The 26,363-nt window shown below is 38.1% G+C and overlaps 2 protein-coding genes across 2 annotated transcripts; one reads left to right on the top strand and one right to left on the bottom strand.

Moving 5' to 3' along the window:
* Positions 1–480: 480 nt before the first annotated feature.
* Positions 481–4,509, top strand: LOC113503136. Its single transcript, XM_026884955.1, has 4 exons — positions 481–565; positions 2,098–2,271; positions 2,692–4,284; positions 4,481–4,509. Exons 1-4 carry the CDS (start codon positions 481–483, stop codon positions 4,507–4,509), a joined length of 1,881 nt encoding a protein of 626 aa, XP_026740756.1.
* Positions 4,510–5,761: 1,252 nt separating this feature from the next.
* Positions 5,762–26,275, bottom strand: LOC113503135 (armadillo repeat-containing protein 2). The gene is made up of 19 exons (XM_026884954.1): positions 25,851–26,275; positions 22,203–22,319; positions 15,267–15,420; positions 14,872–15,007; positions 14,519–14,648; positions 13,959–14,066; positions 13,506–13,650; positions 12,981–13,188; positions 12,430–12,532; positions 12,002–12,174; positions 11,415–11,614; positions 10,623–10,791; positions 10,202–10,325; positions 10,008–10,057; positions 9,673–9,813; positions 9,235–9,379; positions 8,693–8,836; positions 8,271–8,336; positions 5,762–5,880 (listed from the first exon to the last, which is right to left on the bottom strand). Exons 2-19 carry the CDS (start codon positions 22,309–22,311, stop codon positions 5,762–5,764), a joined length of 2,424 nt encoding a protein of 807 aa, XP_026740755.1. The 5' UTR covers positions 22,312–22,319; positions 25,851–26,275.
* Between the last annotated feature and the right edge of the window lie 88 nt (positions 26,276–26,363).

The following is a 26,363-nucleotide window of genomic DNA, read 5'->3' as shown; positions in this document are numbered from 1 at the left end:
TAGATGATGTTTCCTTATTAGCCAGACATTTTTTATAGTTCTAACCCCTTGCCAGACAAACATTGTATGTCTTAAGAAGAGATTTGTGATTAGAATGACTCATGCAAATAAACTTTTTGGCGCAGATTTATTTAACTAATTGTTCAAGAGCAAAATGTACTTTTATAGTAATTTGTTAAACCATAGCGCGATAGATGGCATTGACGTCGAATTAGATCGCGCTATGGTTTCGTTACATGAGTTGACATATACATTTTGAAACATTTTCAATATATGACTCTCTCGCAGACCAAACAGTGTTATTTTAATTTATCAGTGCAGTTCTTCAGCTCGGTGCTTTAACATTTGGTCCAAGCGAGCCGGAAGTCAGACCCGGTTAAGTCTAGACTTTTTTGGAGTGCAGCGGTGCCAGCTTTGGTCCGCATCCCAAGTACTCGCAGTGGATCGCTGCGGCAAAGTACTGGGATTATAGTTCAACGGATGGCCACAGAGGGCGCCACCGTTATCAAGATCAGCCTCCGAGTTGAAGAAGAAACAGCATCGTGCAGCAAGGTGGACGGAGCCAGTGATTGCAGCGGGGAGTTCCAGTTCAAAGTGATGCCATAGAGGGCGCCACTAGCATCGACCAGTTCAATAAGTCTACGGGTTTGTGTGATTGAAGTGCAACCGTGAGTACAATTAATCGAGTAAAAAAAAAAAGTAAGTAGCAGTGAAAATTAAGAAGTCAAGCCAATTTGAACTTTATTTCAAAGAACATTTTAACTTTAAAATTTTGTAATTATATATAGATATTTCAACTTAGTTTTAAGACTCTGTATATAGATAGGACTTAGAATAATTCTAAGATCTACGGGGAACCTATGCCCGATTTCTGAAAGAGTGAATTTGTATTTCAAACACTTGTAAAATTTTTCGGATTCTTTGAGACTTTATTCGAATTCATTAATTGTAAAACATTTCATAAATTATTTAATATCAAGAACATGGAAGGCGAAATTAATATATTAAAAGACCTTCAAAATGTTATTCAAAAAGCTTTAACTAATGTTAAAAAGTGTCCGAAAGATAGACTTACTTTAGAATATATTCAAGCAAGACTTGAATTACTTGAAAATGATTGGGATTCATTTAAAAATACTAAAACTCAACTTTACGGTCATTATAAATTAGAGGATATAATAGGTCAAAAGGTTGTGGATATTTATGATTCAACCGAAGATACTTACATTACATGTAAATGTTTAATGAAGTCTATTCTTAATAAGATCAATGTTGTTAGTGAGTCGCAAATTCCAAAGGGCGGTCCTAACAATAATACTGGTAATTCAAAATCATCCAATTCGTTCGTAAAGTTACCGAAAATTGCAATCCCAACCTTTTCAGGCAAATACAGTGAATGGACAACCTTTCACGATTTGTTTATATCTTTAGTTCACGAAAATTCTTCATTAGACAATGTTCAAAAACTGCACTATCTGAAGAGCCACCTTACAGGTGAAGCTGAACAGTTGGTCAGGCATACACCAATTTCAGCGGCTAATTATAGCGAATGTTGGTCACAATTAGAGAGGCGTTATGCTAATAAGAAGTACCTAACTAATTGTATTCTGAAAAGATTGTTTGGCCAAAAACGTATAAATGTCGAATCAGCTAGCGCGTTAAAGGAATTGTTAGATACCACAAGCGACTGTTTAAGTGCGCTAACAAATCTTAATATCGATGTGAGTACATGGGACGTTATCATCATCCATATCGTAACGTTCAAATTAGATAATGAGACCAGGAAGCAGTGGGAGTTAAGCGTTTCTAACATTTCCAGCAACGAATTGCCAACCTTTCACCAGTTTCAAACGTTTATGGAAAGTCGGTTTCGGGCGCTAGAATGTATCGAGCCCTGGAAAGCTACCGGACACCAGGTCAGTAACAGTTCACACGCTCATAGCTCTAAAGTGATGATAGCCACAAAGTCATCCTATATACGTTGCGAATACTGCTCGGACCCTCACAAGCTCTGTTTCTGTAAACAATTTGCTAAACAGTCCATAGTAAGCAGGCGCGAGTTTGTAGCAAAAAATAAAATTTGCTTCAATTGTTTAGGCAGCAATCATACAGTGTACGACTGTAAAAAGCAGACCTCCTGTAGAGTTTGCAAAAAGCGTCATCATTCCTTGCTGCACCCTTACGGAGAGCCAGAGAATAAAGCAACGCCTATGGTGGATAGCACTAGTTCTTCGACTAGTGATAATCCCATTGTGACGTGCTTGTCTACAGGTAAGGTTCCCAAGCCCAGACAGGTGTTATTAGCTACTGCGTTAATAAAAGCCGAGTCAAAGACTGGTGAATTCCAGACTATTCGAGCCCTGCTTGATCCAGGCTCACAAGCTTGTTTTATAACAGAAGCTACCGTCCAATTTCTTAGTCTTAAGAAAATTCCAGTTCAAGGGCTTGTTTCAGGTTTAGGAAATAATCAATCAATCATTGCGAAGCACATGGTACAGATTACAATCAAATCAACAGTCCATGTTGATTTTCAACTTAACATAAATGCCTACGTCTTGAGTAAGATCACATCATACTCACCTGAGCGATGTATTCAACCAAGTTCATTTGATTGGATTGACATCCACGGTCTGTGCTTGGCAGATCCTAAGTTCAACACACCCAATAAAATAGACATCTTATTGGGTGCAGATGTTTATGGTTACATCGTCAAGGAAGGCATAATTAAGAGTCCGTCTGGTACTCTTATGGCACAGAACACCACTTTAGGGTGGGTCCTTTCCGGTGTTGTCAGTTCGGATATTGATAGGTCAAGGCATCACATTAAAAATATAACCGTTCATAATGCACAGTTCAACGAAGATCAACTCCTGAAAAAGTTTTGGGAGATAGAAGAGCAAACTAGTACAAAGAAAATCTTAAGTCCAGAAGAGCAAAAATGCGAAGAATTATATAGTAAAACTACTAAGCGAGATGATACAGGAAGATATATAGTACACTTACCGTTCCGCGATGATAATCCTGAATGTAAGGCCGGAGGTTCTCGTGAAATAGCTGAAATAAGATTCAAATCGTTAGAAAAAAGATTAAATAAGAACACAAATTTAAAACAAAGGTATACAGAAGTAATTAATGAGTATTTACAATTAGGACATTTAAGAGCTGTAAAAAGCGACGATAATAAAATGAATGAAGCGGTTTACTTACCCCATCACGCGGTTATTAGAGAAGATAAGACCACGACGAAGGTACGTGTTGTGTTTAATGCTTCTGAAAAAAATAAAAAGGGAGTATCGCTCAACGACACTCTGATGGTTGGGCCGACACTACAAGCCGACTTGAGGCATACAATTATGCGATGGAGAGAACATGCTATTGGTATTGTGGCGGACATCGTTAAAATGTACCGTCAAATTAGGGTAACTGAGGAGGACGTCGTATATCAAAGAATACTCTGGCGTGATGATCCAAAAAAACCAATAAAGGATTATGAGCTGCTAACGGTGACTTTTGGAACAGCCTCGGCACCGTATCAGGCAGTTCGAACACTACATCAAATCGCATACGATGAAGGAGACAAGTATCCTCTGGCGGCTGCTAAAGTCTTAAATAATTTTTATATGGACGATTTAATGACTGGATGTGATAGTATAGAAGAAGGCGTAGAAATCTGTAAACAAATGATGGAATTACTGGAGAAGGGTGGCTTTACATTGCAGAAGTGGAACAGTAACAATCAAGAATTAGCTGATAAGATTACTTCAATACAGCAAACAGGTCAAATAAAAAATGAGGACAATCATAGGGATAAGGACAAAGAGAACATATTATTAAAGGAAAAAGAAATACAGACCAAGAACATAGAAATTAAACTAGATAGTACTATAAAAATTCTGGGACTTACCTGGAACCGCTTAAATGATACCTTCCTATACTCGGTGAATCTCCCGCCGCCAACATCTACATCTGTAACAAAAAGATTTATAATATCCGACATAGCTCGCTTGTTCGATCCATTAGGTTGGTTAGCGCCTAGTATAGTCCTAGCAAAGATGTTTATTCAGAAGTTATGGCTGACAGGTGTTGGTTGGGATGAAGTTTTAAGCCCTGAATTAGTAACTGAGTGGAAGACTTACCGCGAAGAGGTGTCATTACTTACCAAAGTGCGGATACCTCGGTGGCTTGGTACAAGTTCGACTGACGATCGGGAGCTGCACGGGTTTAGTGACGCTTCCAAAGCTGCGTATTCAGCCGTAGTTTACTTGAGAATTATCGATTCTACAGGTAAAATTCAAGTTGCGTTGTTGGTTGCAAAAACTCGAGTAGCCCCCATTAAGCAAATAAGCATTCCACGCTTAGAGTTATGTGGTGCAGTACTGCTATCAAAGCTTTTGATAGAAACCGCACAAGTACTCAATATTTCAAAAGAGAAGATAACAGCATGGACCGATTCTACAGTGGTACTATCATGGCTTAACAGCCATCCTAGCAGGTGGAAAACCTTTGTAGCGAATCGGACCTCTGAAATATTGGACACAATGAGTTCATCTCAATGGTTTCACGTCTCAACCAAAGAAAACCCTGCAGACTGCGCTTCTAGGGGAATGCTACCTAATTTATTAGTTAATAATAAATTATGGTTTTCTGGACCTACATTTCTAAAAAATAATATTATTGAGTACGAAAGGCCAAAGGATTTAAATATAGACTTAGAACAAACGATAAAAGTACACACAACTGTCGGTCCAGAACAGATTATATTCAAAAACTATTCATCGCTTAGAAAGTTAGTCAGAGTAGTCGCATATTGTCGAAGATTTTTTAAAAGGAACACTTATAATAATAAATATTTAACAAGTCAGGAAATAGAAGAGGCTTTAGAAAGCTGTATAAAAAATGTACAAAAAGACATATTTACAATAGAATATACACAATTAAAAGATCATGGTTATTTAAAATTAAAATCTAGTAAATTGAAATCACTCTGCCCTTTTCTCGACAAAAATGACGTGATAAGAGTTAGGGGTAGACTTGAAAAGTCCGAGCTGACTGAAGCGATGAAGCATCCCATAGTCTTACCACATTCCAGCTATCTTACTCTCCTGATAATTGCTGATGCGCATGAGAAAACTCTGCACGGTGGACCTCAGGTGATGGCAAACTTTTTAAGGTCAGCCTATTGGATAATAGGTGCTAGAAGTCTGGTACAGCAATATGTACGCAAATGTGTCACATGTGCCAGACAGAAAGCAAACGTTAGAAACCAACTGATGGGTTCCCTCCCATCAGTCCGCTGTACTCCAGCGAGACCATTTTTACATAGCGGAGTAGACTATGCTGGGCCTATCAATATAAGGACGACAAAGGGACGTGGGCACCGTTCCTACAAAGGGTACATATGCTTGTTTGTGTGCATGTCCACTCGCGCTATTCATTTGGAAGTCGTCAGCGATATGAGCACACAAGCATTTTTAGCTGCGTTTCGTCGATTTGTTTCGAGACGAGGTCACTGCGCTAAATTATGGAGCGATAACGGCACCAATTTTGTAGGTGCATCCAGAGAGTTGCAACAGTTGGCATCTATTCAGCCGTCTATCGCAGAACACCTGGAGGCCAACCATACGGAGTGGCATTTTATCCCGCCGCATGCTCCCAATTTCGGTGGTCTTTGGGAAGCGGGGGTAAAGGCTACTAAGTTTCACCTTAAAAGGGTTATTGGCGACGCTACACTCACTTACGAGGAAATGACTACACTCCTCAATCAAGTGGAAGCCTGCTTGAATTCGCGACCGATTAGCGTTCTTAATTTTAGTGATCCTGGTGAGCCCTTGCCTTTAACCCCAGGACATTTCCTTATCGGAGAATCTATAGTGAATGTACCTGACAAAAATTATAATAGTTCAAATGTAAGTTACTTGACTAGGTGGCAATTCGTTCAAAGGATGTTACAGTCATTCTGGAAACGCTGGTCACAAGACTATTTGTCGAACCTTATGAATAGATACAAATGGTCTTCTCAAGTTCCGGAGCCCAATATAGGAGACATCGTATTAATTAAAGAAGACGACTTACCACCAAGTCGCTGGCTATTAGGTCGTGTTGTACAAAAGCACCCAGGTGATGATAATGTCACACGTGTAGTCTCAGTGCGGACTAAATTCTCGACCATCAAAAGACCAACGTCAAAGTTATGCGTTTTACCAGTTACGGTTTAATGTTACATAGTTAGTCCATTTTATTTAGAATATTTTTATGTATGTTTAGACCAAAAAGGGTTTTTTATTTAGCGTTAGTTGTGTTTAGTTATATTATTAATATTTAAGGTCTACATGTTAAGTTCATGTATTTTAAGTTCAAAATACCATCCCATAAGTTCATCGTCATTGTACTTTAAGAAGGACATTCCGTCAATAATGTCCTTGGTGGGCGGTATGTTCAAGAGCAAAATGTACTTTTATAGTAATTTGTTAAACCATAGCGCGATAGATGGCATTGACGTCGAATTAGATCGCGCTATGGTTTCGTTACATGAGTTGACATATACATTTTGAAACATTTTCAATATATGACTCTCTCGCAGACCAAACAGTGTTGTTTCAATTTATCAGTGCAGTTCTTCAGCTCGGTGTTTAACACTAATAATCTATGTAAATTTTAAAAACATCTTAAGGAAAGACATTCGATGCTACAATTACCTTAAATTGTTAAAAATTTTAATTTATTTTATCAAAAACAGGTTTAAAAAAAAAGCCAAAATAATATAATATTTTTCAAAAATTTAATTAAAAATAGGTTAATGATGCTACAAGCTATCTCCACAGCTACCTGGGAAGGTTGAGGTTCTGTTGATTGAGAAGCTGAAGGTAGGTGTGATACAGTTGACTCAGTCAAATGCGATGAACCTGGTATTGAATCGTCTGTTGATGTATTAACGTCTTTAAATGTTTCTTTTTCTTGCTCTCTTTCAACAATCTTTTGAGATTTTTTTGGTTCTGAGGTAAAATATTTTTTCATTAGCCCTGTGAATAATTTGTAACATTCCCTGTGATAGCCACCCTCTGTGTATTCACGTGGAAAAATGATGTCATTGTACTTAAGGTTATGTTTTTTTCGCAATTTTAAAATTAATTCACATTTTTTCAATGTCTCGTCAGAAAATAATGTTATTTTGCCACTACTTTTGTTGCAAATAACACAAATTAATGTATCACCCATGACTTATTTTTAATACAAAATCACTTTTATTTAAAAAGTCACATAAACAAATTGTAAACTTATAATCTACGTATCATACTATAAAATATTATTTGTCACTACTTTTTTTTGCAAATAACACAAATTAATGTATCACCTATGATTTGTTTTTATAATACAAAATCACTTTAATTTAAAAAGTCACATAAACAAATTGTAAACATATAATCTACGTATCATGCTATATTATATTATTTTAGCTGATGTAAACATGTACTGAGTACTAAACAATACATGCGCAGTAGAAATAACAACTGCGCAGTGAGGGATCGCGGTAGACTTAACTCGCCATCTCACTCGCACTCACTCATATACATACTGCCTCGCGCTCGCTCCTACAGCTACCCTACATACTTGTCTGGCAAGGGGTTGGAACTATAAAAAATGTCTGGCTAATGAGCAAACATCATCTACTTATTACCCAAGTATTATATATAAAAATCAGCTTTTATACTATAACGTAAGTTAAACTATAATTTCATGAACATTAAGGGTGTCTGGCAAGGGGTTGCCACGATGTTAAGTGTCTGGCAATGAATAACGTGATTTTTAATAATATTCTGAAGATAATATCAAAAAATCGCACTTTATTATTTGACGAATTTAGATCGGTATTTTACACACCTTTAGTACCGTTTACCTGCCTAAGCCACTATAACCCAAACTTCATAATGGTCCATCGTTCTTACCTGTGTTGGGAGTATGCGCTGACAAACTTTCAGCTTTTATAAAATAACGAAGGTCTGGGGTTCACGGGCTCTTGCTCTATAATATATGCCGCGTCTAGTGTTGTCAACGAGGCTGAAGTAGTATGTATGGTGCGGGTATCAGAGTAGACTCACCGATGAACATGGCGAGTGCCTCTGCTACGAGATGCGCGTGCACGGGCGAGAGCGGCGCGCGGTCGTGCGCGTGCGCGTTCCAGAGCGCGCGCGCCAGCAGCGGCGCGGGCGCGGGGTCGGCGCGCTCGGCGGCGGCGGCCAGAGCGCGCGCCGCCAGCGCCGCCGCCGCCGCGCCCTCCGCGCCCGCGCCGCACACGTTCACCAGCACGCCCGCCGCCGCGCACCGGACGCTCGACTCCTCTACACACAACCGAAATTCAGACACTAAAGATACCAGGGAACTTCGAGCCTAGGAGTTAGCGAGTTCTAAGATTTATCGATTTTCGCGATAACTTGCCATGTTTACTATTTTTGGTTAACAAAGTATTGAAAAGTGTTCTAGAGTAATTTAGTAGATATTAGTAGTCCAGTTTTCGTTCGATTTTTTTCTTTCCTTTCCATTAAATAACTTATCTTAATCATTCATAAACATTTTTTTTAACAATTGTCAGTTAACAGTTGCAAACTTAATGACATAGTCCTGTCAAAATGAGATAAAAGGAGAAACACCTTCGTCACGGATGAGTAACAACTGGAAAGTTACATGTTAGAGTTACCATGTTGCAGGAAAGGCTCGAGCCAGTCGAGTGCACCTTCCAGCACGATGAGCTGCGCGGTCCGCGTGGCGCGCGACACGTTGCCGAGCGCGCGCACCGCCTCGCACGCCGCCGGCCCGCGCCCGCGCAGCCAGCGACATGTGGCTGAGAGGATATCAAGTAACATCATGTGTGGAGGACAAAGACAGCAAGGAAGATCAATGTATCAGAATACTAAAAATAATAGGCTGGTTTCTCAAAGTTCGATAAATTAAATATGTAGAGCAAAAACGCTATTGGTCAACTCGGAAAAGGGCTCAGGTTTAAAGCAGCAGGTGTACCTCTTCTCTTCCTCTGCCCGAAGTATTGATAAGCAATTCTGGGCAGGGCAAATTAAATCGGGTTAGTTGTTAGTAAGTGCAAAACTAGAATGTTCTGGGATGTCTTTCGTTCATTACCTGATGCAAAAAAGAAGGCCGTACTTGATAAAATCTTATAATTTGTTAAAGCAGTTTAGGTCCCACTCAGTCTAAGTAAGTTCTAACATCAGGAACAATATTTACCTTTACATATGTTGTCTATATGTACATGCAGCGGGTCGGGCGGGTCCGGAGGCTCGCGGTAGAACGTCATATTGTTAAGAGTTGCGAGCGCCGCCGTCGCTAACTCCTCGCTGCGCTCGATGGCACTCGAACGGTCCACACCCTTCTGGGATTGTGAATGAATATGCTTCCGAATCAGGTAGTAGGCAGTAGGTAGGTTTAAGTTTAGCTTAGTCAGAATTTAACATAGACTGACTCACTTATCCGGATGAAGAATAACGTATAAGTATAAAAACTCCTCGAATCCACAAATCAAATTTAAATGAGCTAGAAATCTGGATAATAGACACATCCTTTTACTGGAGTCCACATACTAGAATATTCCACAGCAAAATATTCGTTAAAAATAAAGAGGCCAATGTCTGCTCCCCGTTTGCAAAAAGATTAACCGTTACCAACCTTATTTCCTTGTAAGAGTGCAGTTTTCTCAGCCAGCTCTAGACAAGATAGCAAGGCTTTGACGATTCTCTCCGCGTGCATGTCCGCTAACCCCCGGCCAGCACGCTCCGTCAGACATAAGTTGGCAACTACGCGAACAGTCTGGAGAAACATATACATTTAGGTTAAAGCACTTAGAGAAACTCATCGATAAGGGTTGTGTAAATCAAATTTAAAATTGTTTTGCATGCTACTTCAATGTTTTTGAAACCCCCGCGACACAAGGATAAAATTTCTCAGTGGGGAGTCATTTTTTTAAGTAAAAAATAATAATAAGTACGACGTTAAAGCGTTACCTTGATTAGAACATCTTCGCATGAGCCGTCTGATCCATTTAAATCTGAACCTAAGGAAAATGAACAAAAAATAAGTGTACATACACATGATAAGAAATGGTAAAACGATTTCTCGAAATATTTGAAACTTTTTGCAGTATAAAAATCGTTAGTTAATACTTAGTTTAATGTTTCTTTTATATTTTGTATGTTACCTATTAAATGCTGTTCTGGTTCAGACTGTTCGGAGTCTGTGTCGGGCGTGTCCTGCGCGCTGCGTCGGGCGTATGACTCCAGTATCGTTAGGAACACATCTATCGCGCCTTCCTCGTTGTATATCTAAAGCAGCATGTTAAGTCAGGTACGTATTATAGTCCATATTTTATGGGTGGTGCTTTTATTATGAGCTTAAGGAACTGGAGGTTACTTAAAAATTTTAGGTAAGAAGAATAAGAAACTTTTCAATCTCAAGATCCGAAATAATTTAGAAAATTGAGTACTTTCTCTAGACCTGGTCACACACAGACATAGGTCTTGAACTTCTAACAACTAAATTCTTTCATACAGAGTCTTACGGCGACATTGTTTCGTAGATCTATTTGAGTATATTCTATTGCCTAGGTACTTTATACATACGTCGTTCCTGGCCCTTTCGTCGGCGGCCGCCATATTCCCCAGTGTGTATGCAAGGCGCACGGCGAGAGGAGCTCGCGGCGCGCACGCAGCTAACGCGCGTACCAGCACGCCGCATGCGCCTGCGCGCGCGCACAGCCACGCACAACACGTTGCCTCGCCAGATACCACACTGATCACACACCACACGGATATATAAGATATGTATTTAACGATCATATGGAGGGCACTGTTTTGTGGGTCTGACCGTAGAAGAGAACCATCAGACCAGAGTCAGGTTTTTGAGAATTGTTTCTAAGCGCTGAGCAAGTCACAAAAAACTATAAACTTTTTTTTTAAGAAAATCGTACAATTATATTGGGTGCCAGTAGAGATGATGTCACTGAGGCGAACCTCGGTAGCGGTGACAGGAACAATTAAACGCTTTCCGCAGGAGTTGGTCGAGGTGGCGTGGGAGGGAAGGCCAGCCAAGCCAACACCAATGACCACGTCTGCCGCAAGAATTTGTTTGAAGTGGCTATGACAAGAAACTGTAGAAGGATTTACGGGCGTAGGGTACCAATGACTGCACGGATAGCCGAGTGGTTGAGGTCATCACGCTAACTAAACTCACTTTGAGCAACGTGTTCGATCCCCGCGTAGGACAAGCGTTTGAATTCCACGAATGCTCATGCTGAGTCTGGGTGCCTTAAGCCTTTGTGCATTGTGCAAGTAAATTGTATGTTTGTGAAACCCCCGCGACACAAGGATTAAATTACATAATGCGAGTGCCGTTTAAAAAAATACTACCCGTACCTGAGACACCTGGCGACGTTGGTGAGCACGTCGCGGTCGGTGTGCAGCTGCAGCGCGGCCAGCAGCTCGGGCAGCGCGCCGCTGGCGAGGAACTCGCGCGCGCACGCCGGCAGCGCGCCCGCCAGGCTGCGCAGCGCGCCCGTCACCTGGTACAGCGCGTGCGTGCTCTGCTCCGGGGAGCCGCGGCGAGCCTCCGCCTTCTGCACATATCGTACATACACTGACGACACACAGTTACTGTGCCTTAATGCCATGTCTCACGATGTCTCAAATTTATAGTAAGCGAACCCGCACTGCTGATGATTACCGGAACACCACGTGCCGTACCATGCCATATGTGATTAGAAGTTCTGACTTAACAGACGACATCCTCCCCACGGTCAGAGTGCAATGTTGCAGCTTCGTCCGCGATGTAACATGTCTCTATTGACTACGTAGGTACATTTCAAGATTTGCACACCTACACTCACAAAAACATGACCCAGGATGTCATGCTCATGCGCATGGTTATTGGTTGCGAGACTGCGATTAGAATATTTGTTACACAGCTAACTTGAACATGTTATATAATGCCTCAGGCCACTCACGGCGTTGTTGAGTATCTTGAGATGCAGCGCGGCGAGGTGCGCGGCGCCGGCGCGGTGCGCGCGCGCGGCCAGGCGCGGCTCCAGCGCCAGCACGCGCAGCGCCGCGCAGCCGTAAACGCAGCACTCGCTCTCCGACACCGGCTCCGCGCGCCCGCAACCCTCCACCAACAACTCTACACCACACACACGACAACTCACATAACTAAAGGATTAAGACGAGCTGGAAATATGACCTTGCTGATCAGAATCAGCTATTAAATTCAGTTTGACAGGATGACACCAAAAAATCCTTGACCAAATGAACCTAGTAGTACTAAATCATGCGAGAAAATTAGGGTTTAAGTTAATGAACAAAATAGTCGAATGAAACGACAAAAATCCCATGAGTATAGTTACCACAGAAATCTTATCGAGAGTTCGCAACTTACCAAGTAGGTCTGTGTCCCTGAAGAAGTGATCGTTCTTGTCATTCTTGGCTATTCTGAACACGAGCTTACAAGCTCCCGCAAGGTGAGCTCCGGTAATCCGCAACTAGAAAAATACGTTACATCATATGTTTTAACAACCGACTTTAAAAAGAAAGAGCTTCTCAATTCGTTGTAATATTTTTTTACGTTTGTTACTTTCGTAGTGGATAAGCTAATTTTGTTTATTCTTTTTTAATTTAACGAGAAATAACTGTAATCAACAGATTACAGTTATTTCTCGTTAAATTAAAAAAGAATAAACACAAATATGAACACATATTAAAAAAATATCAAGTTTGGGTACGTAAGAACATTTAATTAGAAGTCGGTAGTACGATTCTATTCTTTAAAAAAACCTTAATAAAAACTTGTTTTAGTTGCGTTGATAAAAAGAGGTTTTATTTCAAGTAGGCCTCAAGCAGCTCCCACATGAACTGAAAGTCTTGAAACTATCTGGCATAAAACCATCGAAGTATTCCAAAACCACTGGAGTTATCCTTCAATCCCGGTACCGTAAGCATAGCTCGCGCGACTCCAACGAGGACCCTCTCGTCTTCACTGTCCGCGTTGGTGTAGAGCGCCCTGAGCAGCATGTCGCGCAGACTGCCGGCCGGCGGGCTCGCCTTCACGGACCGGATCACCGCATCCAGCAGCTCCAGCGTGCGGTGCGGGTCGCGGCTGCGCTGCGCGAGGGCCTCCGACAGCTCCAGTATCGTCATACTGGGCAAATGGGACAAGTATAAGAAACAGGTTTTATCCTAATAAACCCTGAAAATTTATCAGTGAGGTTCTATATGACGGAACTACGGAGTCACGAACCCGACTACCTAGCACTTAACTGGTAATTTCAAGCTTAGCTAATTCTATTCTGAACAAGACCAATTGTCGATCCAACCTCAAAGAACACGAGGAGTTCAGTTTAATTAATTTTAAATCCAACAAGTTAAATAAAAGCTTCTATAAATCTTGAAGGCTTCCCGTTCTGGAACTCATGGCAATAAAATCTCATAGAAGTTAAGTAATAGTAAAGTTCTTACGAGTCATAATGGTCAGAGGTGGTGTTGGGTAGCTGCACGGCGAGGTGTCGCACTCCGATGTCGTCCGACATGCCGGCGCCGCTCGAAGCGTCGCACGACGAAGCCTTCGCCGTCGAGAACTGCTTGCGTTTCGCTGTCGAATCCGCTGTTCAATAAACGTAAAACACACTCGTTGTATTTTAACAAGCTGTTAATATCCCAATGCTTGCCAGAACACTCCTTTCGTATAAAGATACTATCACTGCTCAATTAGCATTACTTAAAATAAAGATATTGATTTTTTTTTTATTATTTTTTGTGAAAACAGGGTTTCTTTTTTACTTTCACACTCAGTTAATATAATAAAGTTTGTTGGTAGAGTCGAGTGCAATGTGTGGTTTTTCATTCTAACACATTTTTATTTTATCGAAATAGGTATCACAAACAGTATTAGTTCGATGCAATAAGTCATACTCTTAGTATTGAGATCTTCAATAAGTAGTGCGCTGCTCATGCTGGCGTCGTCACCAAGTGGCCGCGTCACGGAGATCGCGCGCGCTAACGATGCTTCTGGCTTCAGTTCTGGCGTTAAAAGGAATTCTATCAGACTTGGGTTTTAAATAAATTAATACACTATCAACATAACCATCGTCCTCCCACTGGAGGACAAAGGCTGTGTTGTAAAAAGCTGTGATGTATCATGGTTACTTGGCTCGAGGGGATTTCTACGGTCCTGTGCCAGCCTCGTCCAGACTCTACCCGAGACCTTTACTACATCATCGACCCATCTTGCTCTCGGTCAACACATTCATATAGGAATTATTCAATTCATTCGTAATATAGGAAATAAGTGAACCTATAAGGTCGTAAACTATTGGAAAGAGCATAATAAATAACACTATTATAGATGTAATACTACATTTTACGCGCATAAAAAACGCGAACGCCTTTTTAGGGAAGAAAAACATTTCCAAAAAATCTGGTATTCATCTTTTAAGATCAGCTTCCTCTTATAGAGATCTGATAGTCCTCACCATCCATATGCACTTGTCCGGTGGTGTTGCGGCGATGTAGCGGTTTGCTTCGTCCACTGAGGTGCGGCAACTTGGTAAACCCGCCCCACACGTCACCCGCCGCATTGGGCGGCTTGGCCTGATTGCGACCCTGTACATAACGGATATAAGAAGTACAGAAGCACTTTAATTTGATCACAGAACAGAAGTCTTGACACTTCTGAAGGTTTCTATTTGGTAAAAGCAAATTTTGAAATGTTAAAACGAAATTCTTTACCAAAAAGTCGAGGATAAAATTTTAGATTGTTGGCAAGTTGTTTAGAAATTAGAATCCAAACAATAAATCCTAAGAGTTAAGGTCTTTTGTTATTTACCGTATGTTTTTTGTTCTTGTTGTTGTGAGTTTCAGCCAGCATTTCGTTGAGCGAGTCTTCGTCCAGATGTGCGATGCGAGCGTCCATGGCCGCTAGCGATTCTTCGCCGCTTTCCGCTAAACTCAGGTACTTGAGGCTAGTAAAGGCGTTATAAAGCTTTAATTATTTGAATAATGAAATAAGGAGACTCTCGTATAAAGCTACGACAATTTTTTTTACCAATATCGTAAATCATTTGTAACTGTGTATTGTGCTTAAAATGCTTTGCCACAGCAAGATTATAAGGAAATGCTGAAACTGTTATTTTAAAAATTAATCAAAGTACGCGAGAAGAACGAAATATCGTTTAATTTATAAGCCATACTAAGCAATCAGAAAGAAATATCATGTTGTACTCGAAACTGCTGGGAGGTCTAGGTTCCTTCTTGCGCGCGCGCTCGGTGAAGAGCGTGCGTTGCGGCTCGCGCGGCGTGTACGGTCGGCGCGTGCGCAGCGGTCGAAGCCCGCCCGCGCCGCCGCCGCCACTACTTGAAGGGCTGCTCATTTCCGCTGCAAATTATAAATTGTGCTTAATTCTAGTTTAAATTTTATGAATTTAAACATGAGTTAATTGTTGTTTCATATTAACACTACTAAATAGTCTGGTAGGGGCTATTCACATCTTAAAAAAATGCTGGCTGTTGTTGAACAAAGATCCAGCTCTGCATCTATGCCGCGTCTTTTATTCGTCGCACCCACAAAGCAAAAGTCTTACTTTAAACGATGTCAGGTAACCCCTGCAGCCCCTTATTGCGGAATCCAAAGTGACAGTAAGAAAGAAAAATAGGGACGTCAAAAATGTGTATAGCTGTTGTGAAGTAAGGATAATGGTTTATATTTGAAACTCTTCGGAAATTATTAAAAAACCTCTTTCTCTCTTTTTGCTCGGGTTGCATATTTTTCGCATTACCCAATCAAAAGAAAACAGCCGCAAGAAAAAGAAAAATCCTGCAAACAAAAACCTAATAAAACAATGTCAATTCGGAGACCGAAAACAGGTTCGCGTGTTCAAGCAAAACTCGAAAAGTTAACTTGAAAAGCAACAACGATATTAATCATAAGTAAAGCCAATAGCAGCAAACAATGATGTTTACTTTACCATTTATATTAACTGAGCATTATAAGACGTAGACGTACTTCAACACGGATATAAATGAAGATATTGAATCAATAGTTGATACTTGTTGCAGATAAATTAATTTTATTGAGGCAAAAGTTAATGCCTAATCAGTGTCTTTGTATATTTGTTTTCTCAGCATAATTCAATAGACGGATCAATTTAGTGAAATGAAATCATCTATTCTGTAACTTCTACGTGTTTTTCTATTGAGAACGCTGAAGACAACATCTCTTATCTACGTTTTTTTAGAGCCAAATACTTTCTGAGAGTGAATGTATATGAAGTAATTTCCTTTCATTTCCAGTTCTTATAGTTGAGGACATTTTCAGAAAGCGCAGACTCATATGTTTTATAGAACCTAAGCCACTTTTGTACGTCTATTGCGTTCCTACTCAGACACAAATTACTTTTAATTACCTCCATAGCAATAACATAACGACCTTTCGTTGCCTACATGTTTGTCAAAGGATAAAGTCTGAATATATTATATTAAAAATGTATATATTGTTATTATCTTAGTTACTATCTAGAATAAGTTTAATTGTAAAATTGTTAGTTAATAAGACTAATTCATTACGCCCACAGACAAACTGTGCAAACAGTTTTGTGGGGTTTATACAAAGCAAATAACTATAATGTAAACAGTTTAATAAATAAATAAATAATAATAAAAATTACTTTTAATTACACTTATTAACTACTTAATCGATATTCCGTCTTTTTTATGGACATTCCGAAGAGTTTACTAGCCAACAAAATATTTAACTAACTTTCAAACAAATAACGAGAAATGTATCGTAACGACGTTTTCCGCATGATTACAAGTAGGTATATTATAGTCACAATTCGGATGAAATCATGGGCCACCTAAATAATGATGACTGCGTGAGTAATCGAGCAAATAAAAATGTCGATGAACGTAATTTGACTCATTAACATAATTGAAACTGGAGGTTTGTTTTATACGCTATCAATTTTTGTAATCCAGTCCAATTTCTTTATACTATTTAACCGTATAAATATGTACAGCTTACATAAAGTTATTTCTTTATAAAAGTGATTTAGAAAACTACAAAAGCTTTAGTTTTTAGCACTATTCCTGCTTTTATTATCGGTTCCAATATTTAAGGAAATCTCAGCTTCTACGATTGCTATAAATATTGGAACCGAAGTATTTACGACCGTATGTGCTAAGTAGATGAATTCAATGAACTTAAGGGTTTCTTATTAGAACTTGCAAGCACCCTATCGTTTTAAGGTACTTTAACATGTTTTCCAAGGTAAAGATTTGAAGGACTTTTATTAATTCTTCGACACTGACCTTCTGTTGTTTCACACACCAATATAAAGGAATATGATTAAAAATCACGCTGTTAGGTGAAGTACATTAATGTAAGAATCGCGTGCGAAGCAGTTCACCCTGGCAACCGAGGAGGTAACAGAATAACAAGACGGTTGACCGCGTGACCCCGACCAACCACCTCTAAGGAACTCCAAAGCTTGCCAACATGTGTATACGGAGCATTATAACTCTGCCTATTAGTGGTTGGCTGGCAACCGTTTGAACTCTGATAAACTGCTTCGATCTAGGTACAACTTTTGGCTCTACTAAATTTGCCGTTATACACCTTAAAGCTGAAATACGAAATAGCTTGTTTGTGTGTGTGTGTGTGATTTTTGTAATTAACGGAACTTGACTAACGGACGCGCCCTTTAAAATATGGGATTAGGAAATGAAAATTTTCCCTGTAAATTTTCGTAAACTAATCGCTTCAAAGATTTTTTATGTGCTATTTGCTTAATATCCAACAGTATACGAATATGGGTTGATGACGATCATTAATACTGCGGAGTACAAAATAAAGTCGTAAACCGGGGAATATTTTGTCTGTACAAATTCATAAATATTTATATGTAAAATTCATGTAAACTGCTACATACTACTCAATAAGGTATGATAGGGTTAGAAGCTCATAAAAAAAGATATTGCGAAGGTATTGTAGCAATATGTGATCACTCATTTTTATGGACTCCAAAGTCCTACCACCGGCTTTTATAAAACTGATGCAAATGCGGACAATGTGGAAAAGAGACATAGCTCTACAACGTGTAGCTTGCCGTCTCGGTTCTACAACTGCAATAGCCTTACTTAAAGAGCGGTGGTAGCAAGCACTATGGGGTTGATCATGAGTTCGTGACGTCAAACATGACAGGACGGGTTTTCCAAAGTGAATAACGTGACTTTTTAACATTAGCCAGGTCACTAGTCACCTTGTGTGACGGGTTTTGTCGCACAAATTAACGGCGCTATCACAAACGATGTGCGAAAACGATAACGATTTATTGCGTCGATAAAACGAGTTTGTTAGTTTGGTCGCCGGTACGAGGTTTTGGTTTCATGTATGCCGCCTATTTTTAATTAAATATAGTTTTTCTATTTTCGAGAATGGAGAAATTTCGATTAAGTTGTTAAAACATATATTTTTCCAAATAAATTGAAAACTTTGACAGCATATAATATATATATATACTAGCTGACCCAGCAAACGTTGTTTTGCCGAATATTTGTTTTCTAGTTGTATGTATTTTTAATGCCACATTATAAAAAAAATAAAAACAAACAATTTAGTCCAAAAAATAAAATATATTTTTTTAGTGTGGGCAACCCTTAACACTTAGGGGTATGAAAAATAGATGTTGTTCTATTCTCAGACCTACTGTATACGCATATAAAATTTGGTATAAATCGGTTCAGTCGTTTCGGAGGAGTACGGTAACTAACATCGTGACACGGGAATTTTATATATATATATATATATATATAAATATAAATATGATATATAATTGTTCCTCGTTTTAGATACGTTGCACGTTAGCACTCACTATAAACATATTATTATGCATCCACTCAACACATAAGGAGAAATTCGTAGTAATAGTTTTTCTCTGAAATACTCGTAATAAGTTCATTCACCTCATCGCAGAACTAAAAAAGTATCGCAAAGAGCTCGCTTTGAACCTCCTCTGTGGCATTAGCTCCTTATGTTTTATACTCGAATGCAGGCATGTTATTTTGAAATTTTTCTATAAATTTTTCATTGCAAACTCAAGAGTAGTAAATATTTTCTAGGACTCTCGTACGGGACTCGGAAATATTGGTTTAAAAATGGTTTCCTCACGCGTTTTCATAGGGAGTGACAACTAGTTTCGGCTTAGTTAATAAATAATTAGGTAATAACAATAGAGTGTGCGGGTTGTTGAGTGGTTGAGAATATCATGCCAAAACTAATTTTCGATCCGTAGAACAAGCGTCTTTCTGATCCACAAATACTTGCTCAGAGTCTGGGTGTCTTTGTGCAAGTGATTTGAATATTTGTAAAACTCCTCGCGACACAAGGATTATAACTTTAGAGTGTGTCGATTTTTTTTATAAATAAAAGTCTTCCTGTCAATCCTTTAGACACGACAACTTTATATCTTCATTACCGTCATCGGGACATTCAATAGCAATTTATTTCTACAGGAATCAGGTATTTTGCAAAAAGACTCTTTAGTTCTTCAGCCAGATTAAGCGAATAGCGAGAAAGAGTAACAAACATTTATCCATCCAAAAAAACCTTTACATTTTGTATATGAGTAGGATATAAACACTAATTGGAATGTTAAAGGGACAATGACTTATGCGTCGTCTCAAAAAAGCTAAATAATAAAGCATAAAACAACACTTCAAGTTACAATATCATTAGTAGAATCTCGAAAACTCGAAATTCTTGCTCGCTAAAAAAAGAAAAACAAAAAGTCAAGAAAGAAAAGTACATTTTAAAGTGTCTTGAAAACTTAAAAGGTTACATCAGCAGAACGTTGTTTCACATTTGTTTGTAAAAGACAAGAATATCTTCTAATATATAAAATTCCCGTGTCACGATGTTAGTTACCGTACTCCTCCGAAATCGTTCGAGCGATTTTTATGAAATTTTTTATACATATTGGGTAGGTCTGAGAATAGAACAACATCTTTTTTTCATACCCCTCAGTGATAAGGGTTGCCCACACAAAAAAAAAAATTTTTTGGACGAAATAAAATTACGTAAAAATTAAAAATAAAATTAATTAAAAATTAAAATTACGTACAACCAGAAAAAATATATTCGGCAAAACAACGTTTGCTGGGTCAGGTAGTATAAATATAAAATTACAGTATTTCTTAAATAAGAATTTTGTATTTTTTTTTACAATTAACTTAGTATGCATAGTCAAGTAAGAATGACTGAAAAGCAAAGTCGGACTCATTATTTTTAAACAAAATCTCAGAATGGAATTTCAAAGGAAAAGGTAATTAAAGCCTCAATCACCGAATTTAGATTTTATATTGACTGAATACACAAATAACCAAGATTTAAAAGTTCACCACGCTAAAGCCCAATGTGTGCCACGTGTCGCGAGTTAGATCCCCGCGTAGGACAAGCATTTTGTGTGATCAGTGAATGCTTACTCTGAGTCTGAATGTCTTCGTGCATGTGTTATTTTTCGTGAAACTCATCGCGACACAAGGATTATTTTTTTGCGTGGACTTTGTTTTTAAACTAAATGATATTTTCTAATACAAAAGACCGTAACATCATTTAACATTCATATATATATCATACTTACTATATCTGTACACAAAACGTATTATTGGCCAGCGAATATGAATCGGGTATATTTGACAATCACATTTATCATCACTAATTTAATTAAACATTGTTAATATGATAGGAGAATACAAGTGTGGATGTTGATTTATATAATAAATGCAATTATTGGAACAGGTGCCTATGGGTATTGAAGTTGTTAATTTATTTGACAACACCTATATTTGGTAGAATTGTGTTATATGATTAACTAGCTGTCCCGGCGAACTACGTATCGCCTAGCAGTTGATGCCGACTTTTTTTTGCAATTTTTCCTTTTTTTTTAAACCGTTTAAACCTTCTCTGGACTGCTACGAATATTTTAAGACTAAAATGAGCCAAATCGGTTCAGCCGTTCTCGAGTTTTAGCGAGACTAACGAACAGCAATTCATTTTTATATATAAGATATATATATATAAATATAAATATGATATATAATTGTTCCTCGTTTTATATTTTTAAAATGGACGGCGATAGTCTATTATGATGATGACGATAACAGTAATTATTTATTTATAAGGTATACCAATAGCATAACATACATTTTTAACAAATTAGAAACAGTAGTGTACTAAGAAACATGCTCCATTTGTTTGGATTCTTGAAAAAGGAAAAAAAATATAGCGAGTCTCTTTCTCTTTTTAAGGTACCAAGGATACCAAGGACTCTATGAATCGACATCGGACTTACATAGTAAGCATTAATTAATCGAATACAAGAAGGACGGCAATAGTAATTGAATTATTAAGCTGCCGCATGTAATTATCTATTTATCAATGCGAGCGTGACTGATCTTTACATCGATCGATCATTGTAAACTCGTTGTGATAGTTATGGGCTATGAACAATCCAATATATTTATATTAGATCAGAGAAAATTATACGATAACAATCATCTATGTTTATAGAAGTTAACACAGACAGCATGTTTGTTTTTTTATCGATCAATTCATCATCGCATTATTAAGTATCTTTGTTCAGTAACTTTCCTCACTGATATTAGAGATAGTGTTCTAAGTGCAACTAGAGTCATTACTATAACGTTGTGAAAAGGTCACGGAAAACGGCCTATTGATTTTTTGATTTTGTCCTGTGACTTTTAGCCAAGATTCCTTGGGCAGGCTTAAGGACGGTAAGTTACGAGTAGCTCGCCGCCCGGTAGAGGCCAGGCCCATCTCCTTAACGGCGCGTACGTGTTGCACTAGCGCCTCAAGGACATGTCAGCTCTTTCCATCAGGACTCATGCCTGCTGGGGCAATGGGAAAGTCCGAAAGGGTTACCGTGGCATCGCGGGTGGAAACATGGGTGGGTTATCACTAAAATTCGACATTGGATGATTTCACAGTTGAAAAAAAACAAGCGTTATAATATGTATTTTATTCTCTTGCTTATCTCTGTGTAGGGTAGGGTAGGGTAAGTTGGTAAAAGGCTACAGCATTCTCTTCAACCCAGTGTCAAATATAGGCTCTGACGCTTAGCTTTAAGCAGCTACTAAACTCACCGCCGTATATCGCCGCCCGGGCTTCGCTGATGATCTCCGCAGAAGTTTTGCGTCGTAGAGGCGCGTAGAAGGGTGCGCCCGCGCCGCGCCGAGCGCCCCGCTCGCTCATTGTCTACCCTGCAATAACAGGTAGACTTAATAACCCAAGCAGCAGGTTGGCAAGATCGACATTTATTCTAGATATAATTCTATCCCACAACAGTATTCAGGCCTCTCTATTGCTTTTCCATCTCTTTTCTCGACTTTTATACTCAGCAGGAAAAACAACTTTAAAGCTTCAATAATTCGAACAAAAGCTTCTGTTTACCGGCAAGTTATAAAGCAGCACAAGCAAATTAATCCCTGATTAAGTGCAAGCCTTAGCAAGCATGTTTAGTTTTCCGCCTCAGATCGTGTAATCAAATGAATAAATAACCTAATGTCCTGATAACTATCTCTCAAATGAATACTAGTACAGCGTATTCGATGAGTCATCGTATTCCTACTCAGAATAGAGTTCTAACAATTAATTCCTGTTACTGAATAATTGATTTGTAACGGACACTTACCTATACCTACCAGTAGGTACCTATTGACAACTCATTTAATAATACACAATTTATATTACCTCGTGGAAAGTGGGGCACACTGAATACTTTAATGTAATGTGTTGTCTAACTAGACCATCGTGTAATTAACGTGACATACCTGTCATTGACTATTAGTATTATTTGACCTACATTATGTTGGTACTATATTTTTTTACTCCAATTATGGTACATCATATTTGATTGGAATCTATTATGGTAGGTATGTAGATAATTAAAAAAAACCCGGCCAAGTGCGAGTCGGACTCGCGCACCGAGGGTTCCGTACAAACCTGCAAGGTTTACAAAGTTCGTTCATTACGACAATCGAGTCATATAAATATATATTTTGAAATGTAACTAAAAATTTATGGTTTTCGTAATTTTTCCTTTATCTATGCTATAACACGTTGCTTCGTACCAAATTTCAAGATTCTGAGTTCACGGGAAGCACCCTGTAGGTTTTGATTCCCTTGCAAGTGTCGAAAATTTGCGGCATAAACGGCTGTATCTTTTGATTGCGTTGGCTTAGAAGTTTGATTTTTTCACAGCTTCAAGGGACAGTAAACCTGAGTAATTGATATAAATTTCAGCTTCATACCTCCACGCGTTCCCGAGAAAAAGGGTCTTGACAGACGGACGGACGGACGGACAGACGGACAACAAAGTGATCCTATAAGGGTTCCGTTTTTTTCTTTTGAGGTACGGAACCCTAAAAATACTATAACCTATTCAGAACTATTAAAGTATGTACACAGGTAAAGATCCCTCCTACCACAATTACAAAGCGCTTAAGACTTCGTTTCTACTAGGTACGGTAATTGAGGGATTTGTTTGCTAAGAAATAGAATAGAATAGAATAGAATATTCTTTATTGTACACCATGGAATTACAGCAGTGATTCTTAATACATACAATGTAAATAATACAGTCGATTCAATTACCTAGCCTTCAACGGGATTTTTGGGCCCACCGCCATGTCTCAATGTAATATGCTTGTGTTGGGAAAACGTGACAGCAGGTGCATTATGTAGTTTGGCGACGGTTTAGTTTTCGGTGGAGGAAAAAAAAGCTTAATCATACCCGATACATTATTTTATTTAAATAATATGTATAACAGTGTCACTAGCAAAAATGATGGTAACATAGCTATACAAGTCAACACTTGGGCTTTGTTCACTAGACGGCTAATCTATATGTATACAAGTGTTATAAGTACACATTATAAGCTATTCATGTTGCGATGATATTGTGAAGTAATAGTCTGTAATATTAACTAGTGTTATGGCAAAGTAGAATTAATGCAATAGTCATAGTTAACATTGACACGCAACACGCAGGCCTTTTGTTAAAACAATGACGCTTTGGTTAATTGACGCGCAGAGATTACGATTTATTAATGCCGGATTCGTAATTAAATTACTTTTTCGTTTAAATCACAAGGGCGATTGTAAGTAAATGTGGTAATTATATCCATAAGATAAGGTTTGGTTACAATTAGAGACACTATTATCATTGTTTTTAATTATTATTATTATGGTTTTCGTAACTGGATATTGGTAACGCTATTTTCAAAAGTCATTTTGATTTTGAAGCTCGAGTAAAAACGAAACAAAAGAAATTTGATTTATTTAAACAATGTATATATCTTAAGGTTAATGGCAATTTAAATAAAAACAGGCATTTAAGTTGAAATTTGATTACATGTTTCCAGTCACTCGTAGGTGCAATATTCAGTAAATTGCATTCAATATTGTACGGTGCAAAAAAATCAGGACCTTTGAGTAGGTACTTTATTGCTCGTTATTTCGGATAAATGCAGAAATAACTTCAAAATAATAGCCATACATTAAATAAATAAATAAAAATGTATAATATCGGTACTTAATCAGAAGTCACTGCAAACAATAAAACAACTTGCAGAAAAGTTATACCGCGGTTACAATAAAACTGTCAAGTAGCGCTACATTCGGGCGGGCGGCGAGCTACGCGCGCTACACTCAACTGCTACGAATTCCCGCCTGACGTGTTCTACCCCGTAGCCGTAGCCGAGGGAGCGCGCTTTGTTCGAAAGCGTGTTCACATAATAATGTGTTGTTATACTTTAATTTCCTTTCCGAGAAAGAATGGCCGAAAATTGTTTCAGAGAATGAGGTTCAAAATGCACACTATCTTTATCTAGAATTGTTAAAATCGTAACCCTAAACTGCTAAAATTTACGCGTACTTATTATAGTATACAATATATACCTATTTAGGTACTTATAAAAATAGTAGTGATAATTTATTATTTTTTTATCCTTTTATCTTATCGAATGCTTATGTAGGATCTAAAACTAGGAAAACTGTGTAAAAATAGGATAACAGGGCTTAAGAACTTATTGCAGACAAGGACACTAATCAATAATAAATATATGATTTATGTATGGATGCCGGATATAAAAAAAAAATCAAAATTTAATGTTATAGTATTCAAGTGCTACCTTGAATTGTTTCTCTTGAAATATTGTGGAAATATATTATAAATTATATCACAAAAGAATTTATCACATACCTAATAACATCGCAAGCTTCGCAAGTTTCGCAACCACGCAGTTTTCACTTATATTTAAACAATTATGAAAATAAAAGCCGCAAACAACAACAACTATTTAAAATATTGATTTGCAATCGGAAAAACACAATTTTCCCGGCTAGTCTCCTAGGATACTGAATCAAAACATACAAAGCCTGAAAATGCACAGAATAAAAAAAAGTATTTCCATAAACGATCAAAATGTCCTAAACATTGAAACCTACCTAAGTATATATCTCATTGATAAGTTAAAGTTAATACTTATACCTACCAAATATTCAGTCTGTGTGATACCAGGAAAGGATGAAGTCTAGGGATTTAAATAAATTAAATTGAGGTGTCTGCTTGAAACTAATATCTGATATCTAAACTATCTAAATTATCATAAAAGTACAAAGTGCAAAAGGAAAAGTGTTTTTGAAGTGGCGCACTCAGAATAACAGCGTTAATTAAATTTATGACGGTAAAGTGACGATGTTATTGGTGAAATATCAGATTAGATAATTACCACAATAACCATGCAGATTCAATGTCTTAAAATAATAATATAATCCATGTCAGATACACAAATTATGCGCCTATACGTTCAGAACGATCACATGTTTGATATTATATATTCTTGAACCTCGAAATGTATAATGTTTTAGACTAATTTGTAAACTCCTAATAACGAATTCTCACAGGCCAGATTGACACAACACCAATCAATCACAACACCTAAAAAGTCAAGAAGACAATTTCTAAGTTTGCGCTTTAATCATAGTCAGCCAGTAAAATTTTAAATGAACCGCTTTTGCCCATGTTTCGTAACAATATAATCATTCGAAAAGTGATAACTTTCTACAGCATTATAATTCAGCATATGTCTAATTGAACCACTTAACATAAAATTAGTTTGTAAAAATGCAATGATAAGAAATGAGTAAAATTAGGATAGGCTGTTTGTTTCTTCCTATGCCTACCCTCTGACTTAGGTCAAAAGAAAATGTTATGTCTAGATGACATTGTCATTTTGACATAA

This window comes from Trichoplusia ni, chromosome 18, assembly GCF_003590095.1.
Source record: "Trichoplusia ni isolate ovarian cell line Hi5 chromosome 18, tn1, whole genome shotgun sequence".
Lineage (NCBI taxonomy): Eukaryota > Metazoa > Arthropoda > Insecta > Lepidoptera > Noctuidae > Trichoplusia > Trichoplusia ni.
Note: the sequence above shows the minus strand (reverse complement) of the source record. Positions and strands in the feature narration are given on the sequence as shown.

Coding starts and splice junctions, on each gene's coding strand:
- LOC113503135 (XM_026884954.1), bottom strand. CDS start 22,311: ATGAGCGAGCGGGGCGCTCGGCGCGGCGCGGGCGCACCCTTCTACGCG. Junction 12,175..12,429: donor CAGGGACACAGACCTACTTG/GTAAGTTGCGAA, acceptor TGTGTGGTGTAG/AGTTGTTGGTGGAGGGTTGC. Junction 10,792..11,414: donor AACGTCGCCAGGTGTCTCAG/GTACGGGTAGTA, acceptor GTGTGTGATCAG/TGTGGTATCTGGCGAGGCAA.
- LOC113503136 (XM_026884955.1), top strand. CDS start 481: ATGGCCACAGAGGGCGCCACCGTTATCAAGATCAGCCTCCGAGTTGAA. Junction 2,272..2,691: donor TGTGACGTGCTTGTCTACAG/GTAAGGTTCCCA, acceptor TATTGGGTGCAG/ATGTTTATGGTTACATCGTC. Junction 4,285..4,480: donor GAGAATTATCGATTCTACAG/GTAAAATTCAAG, acceptor ATGGCTTAACAG/CCATCCTAGCAGGTGGAAAA.